Source organism: Atta colombica, unplaced genomic scaffold, assembly GCF_001594045.1.
Source record: "Atta colombica isolate Treedump-2 unplaced genomic scaffold, Acol1.0 scaffold140, whole genome shotgun sequence".
Lineage (NCBI taxonomy): Eukaryota > Metazoa > Arthropoda > Insecta > Hymenoptera > Formicidae > Atta > Atta colombica.
Genome location: NW_017259229.1, coordinates 1,323,865 through 1,328,284, shown reverse-complemented (window position 1 = coordinate 1,328,284; position 4,420 = coordinate 1,323,865). Strand labels below are relative to the sequence as shown.

Below are 4,420 nucleotides of genomic sequence, written 5' to 3'. Positions count from 1 at the left end.
ATAAATCTATTTATATTTAATAACTAATTGCTTATAAATTTAAAAATTGACTCTCTAAAATAATTTTTATATTTAAATAGTAACTCAACTAATAAAATTGTTAGTTTTGATGCTGATATCTAAGTCAAAAAGAAATATGATGTCTAACACATATAGAAATAATATTTTATTACTGGCAATATATTAGCCTATAATTTTTTTTAATTTAATGAATCTTTTTTTTAATTCAGTAGGATTAAACGAAATTTAATGAAATTAATTCCAACTAAGTCAATTAGATCCAACATTTAAAAACCTTTGAAATTTAAAGATTTATGTAGAAAAAATATTTTTCAGTTGAAGCAGCCGGAGGTAAAGCTCTACCTTGTATTGTGGATGTACGCGATGAGAAGCAGGTGATTGACGCGGTGGAGAATGCTGTTTCCAAGTTCGGTGGAATAGACGTTGTTGTGAATAATGCTAGCGCTATTTCTTTAACGGGTACTCTTGCAACCGAAATGAAAAGATACGATCTAATGAATAATATTAATGCCAGAGGAACTTTTCTCGTGTAGGTTGTTTTTTTCATACTGCTTGCAGGTTTTTAATTTTTAGTATTTAATTTAATATTAAATTAATCATAAATAATCTATAACAATTGATTAGAAAAACTGATTAATATTATCACGCATTCTCAAGTTCACACTGCAAATTACCACCAAGAAATAAAATTGTATTGTAGATCGAAAGTTTGTATACCATATCTAAAGAAAAGTACAAATCCACATATAGTTAATATAAGTCCGCCGTTAAACATGAAACCCATTTGGTTTCAAAATCATGTTGCATACACAATGGCTAAATATGGAATGTCTATGTGCGTTCTTGGAATGGCAGAAGAATTTAAACCTGATGGCATTGCAGTTAACGCTGTTTGGCCTAAAACAGGTATATTGTCACATTTTAGTTTATAAGATATAATTAATAAGGAAATTTATGATAGAAAAATATAAATGTATATATTGCTAGTATTATTTTAAATAGAGAAAATAAAAATTTTGTTTACTTGAGTAACTTATAGATTGCATTTAGTATTGTCTTTGTATTGGATAATACTAAATAATTATGTAAAATTTATTTTAAATAAATTACATTTTTTTAGCTATATATACTGCTGCAATGGACATGCTATTAACCTCAGACTCGAGTAACGTTTCTCGAAAGCCTGAAATTATGGCTGATGCTGTTTATACATTGCTTTGTAAAGATAGCAAATCCATTACTGGTCATTTTCTAATTGATGAAGAAATATTGAAAAACGAGGGCATTACTGATTTTACAGACTACGCGTGTAATCCAGGTAATATTGGATTTTATTTATATTTTATGAACAAAATAAAAATACTTATATTAACATTTGTCTTGTAAAATTTATAGCAATTATAAATAAGTGAATTGTGTGATGATCAATCAATTAAAAATTTTATATTAAATTTGTTTTCTAAATATAAGATCTTTAAAAATATGTTAGATATTATCAGTTGTTAAATAGTTTTTTTAGCAATAAGCATTTGTAATCTTTTATTTAGCAAATAAGGACAATTTAATGCTGGACTTCTTTCTGGATGGTGCACATGTTGATAGTGCTGATAAAACGAATAATGAAGAAATTGGACGATTGGCACATTTATTTAATGTTATCAATGCAAATTTAAGTAGTGAACTGGTTGACAAAACTGGTGCTATATATCAATTCAATGTAAAAGGTAATTTCTTTTTATTTATAGAAGAAAAAAAGAGATTGTAAGAGAACAGATATCTTTATATTTATATATACATTCATGTTTAGGAAAGGAATCTGGTGTATGGTTCCTTGATTTGAAAAATGGGAAGGGCGCTACTGGCAAAGGAGAACCGAGTCAGCCAGCAGATGCAACTCTTACGATGGATTCAGAAAATTTTTTTGCTATGTTTTCAGGTACGTGCAGATCTAATAAATTTCTCTTGAATTTATTCTTGCATCTGTTATTATTGTATTGTATATGTGTAAGAGACATGGTAATGTCTCGGCGTTAAGAACATAATATGTACATATACCTGTTAATGTTATTATTACATTACTTAAACTTGCTTTTTGTCGACAGGCAAACTAAAACCAGTTTCTGCATTCATGACAGGCAAATTAAACATTAGTGGAAATATGCAGAAAGCAATGAAATTGGAAAAATTAATGACTAGTTTAAAATCCAAACTATAAATACAAAGATTAAAATACCACATATCCTGCAGTATATTTTTAATATATTGTAATATATAACACATCACACTCTTTTAAAAAAACATAAATATGAACATAAATATTTTATATGCACATAAGAATGTGCATTTTTTTTCTTCGTTGGAAAATAAAAAAAATATATATAAATGATAATAACTAATAATAACTAATGAATCAAAATTCACAGTAGTATTTTAGTAGTATATTAGTATTATAACTTTAGTTGAATTGTTCAAGTCTATTTCTAGAAAATAAAACGTCTAAGAGAAATTTTGTATAATACATAAATAAGAATAATTTTTTATAACTAATAATAATTCTACATATAGAATAAAAAATATTTTGTATCCATGAAAATGATATTCATATAAATATATAATTTATACATTGTTATCAGGAAGATTTGTACAATAAAATAATTTTTATACATGTTGCAAAAAATATAAAAATTTGATAACTTAATGAATTACTTTTCTAATAAGGACACTTATATTTTTATTTCAGCATTGGAAATATTATATGTGTAAGTACTTTTGCTTCTTCGTAAACTCCAAAGAAAATAAAGCCTCCTAATGTGATCCACATTACTCTTGGTCCAAAACCAGCAAATAATCTGTGATTATTTAGTGAAATTTAAAAAAATTGTAGACTACATACATAAGAAGGGAAAAAGAAGAAATGTAAAAGATATTTACCCATGAAAACCATTCTCTATATATACTCCATGAAGTATATTTAGTATCTTTAATTCTGACGAAAGTAGCATTCTATTTGAGAGCATTATTCTCGTTTTTGCAACATCTAATGGAGTGGTAACAGCTGCAGAGACGCCACCTAAAATTACAAAGCGTACACATGTAGGCGAAAAAATAGATAAAAATAGTATTTATGCAAAACTATAATTTATTTTCTTATTTCTATTTGGAGCGTATAAAATTAGTATAAAAACCTGCAATTGCACCACAAATTGCACTTTCTACAGGATATATTTCTCTTTCAATATAGAATCTGTAGGATTTTTTAAAATATTCCCATAACGGAAACTGTACAATACTAAATGGCATATCTCGTGATACCGTACTCCAATATCCACGATATAATAATTTGAAATCAAATGATTTTTTATCATGTACTTGTGCCTGTCTTCTCTGTTTCATAACTTCTACTGGAACTCGTAATAAACATGCTACCTTTGTATATAGAATAACAATTATATACAAGCTGTACAAGCTAAAATTTGTTCTTTATAAATAAATTAGTTAATTTAATAGCATACAACCTGTAAATAGTTGAGCTTAAAGAACACTTTGACTCCGAAATTGAAAAATCTTAGCCATGTTAAATTTATGTAGAAAGCAATGTTTTTCTAATTATTACATAATTACAGCTATAAAAGAATTAAAAGAAAAATAATAATTGGAAAACATTGCTCTATACATCAAATTGATATATTTAAAATTTTTTTTATTTCAGAATCAAAATTTTTTAAGCTCAATTATGTAAATTAAATATCGTTAATTTGATTCATTTGTTACAAACAGAGATAATAATTATTAAAGTCTCACCATTTCTGATATAGCAGCTGCTCCCATGTGAAGTGGAGCATAATAATCTGTAGAAATTCTAGGTTTCAATATAATCTTAATTTCTTCATATGTTAGAAAAAATAGCGCGGCTGAAATGTAAAATGTTAATGTACGAATATATATAATTCATAAATTTTATTGATTCCTGAGTGTATCGCATATTTTTAGTATTATACCTGTTGGTGCTGAACCAATTATGACTGGACCAATGCCTTTATAAAGACCTGTGAAGCCTCCAGTCTTTAAAAATCCCTGTGCACTTTGTAGTCGTGTCTTCAATGTATCCAATGGAAACAACGCGATGTCTACAAATGTGCCTGCAGCACCTCCTGCCTATTTAAACATAATTATATATAAATGATAATAGATAGATATCAATAACTTGAAAATGTCAAAAAAAAAATAATAATAAAAGTAAATCGGTAAAAATCGTACAAAAGGAAAGCAATGATCTTGACATGTTATCAAAGTCATGACTTTCTTTCAGATTTTATTTATTGTTTATTAAAAAATTATTAACAATTAAAATTCAATTCTGATTTCTTGAACAACAAAACAATGTATATTTTTAAATAAT

General features: G+C 26.5%; 2 protein-coding genes across 2 annotated transcripts in view; one reads left to right on the top strand and one right to left on the bottom strand.

The window, feature by feature from the left end:
* LOC108684789 (hydroxysteroid dehydrogenase-like protein 2) overlaps nt 1-2,300 on the top strand; it is a 3,868-nt gene extending 1,568 nt beyond the window's left edge. The window contains exons 4-9 of the mRNA XM_018189274.1: nt 337-550; nt 722-927; nt 1,142-1,339; nt 1,569-1,745; nt 1,829-1,957; nt 2,124-2,300. Of these exons, the coding sequence (XP_018044763.1) occupies nt 337-550; nt 722-927; nt 1,142-1,339; nt 1,569-1,745; nt 1,829-1,957; nt 2,124-2,236 (1,037 nt within the window). The 3' untranslated portion in view covers nt 2,237-2,300. The remainder of the gene's footprint in view (nt 1-336; nt 551-721; nt 928-1,141; nt 1,340-1,568; nt 1,746-1,828; nt 1,958-2,123) is intronic.
* A 57-nt stretch (nt 2,301-2,357) lies between these two features.
* The window catches only part of LOC108684773 (S-adenosylmethionine mitochondrial carrier protein homolog), a 2,914-nt gene continuing 851 nt past the window's right edge, over nt 2,358-4,420 (bottom strand). Inside the window, exons 2-6 of the mRNA XM_018189250.1 lie at nt 4,020-4,176; nt 3,823-3,932; nt 3,207-3,447; nt 2,953-3,091; nt 2,358-2,870 (exon numbers count right to left, since the gene is read on the bottom strand). Of these exons, the coding sequence (XP_018044739.1) occupies nt 2,753-2,870; nt 2,953-3,091; nt 3,207-3,447; nt 3,823-3,932; nt 4,020-4,176 (765 nt within the window). The 3' untranslated portion in view covers nt 2,358-2,752. The remainder of the gene's footprint in view (nt 2,871-2,952; nt 3,092-3,206; nt 3,448-3,822; nt 3,933-4,019; nt 4,177-4,420) is intronic.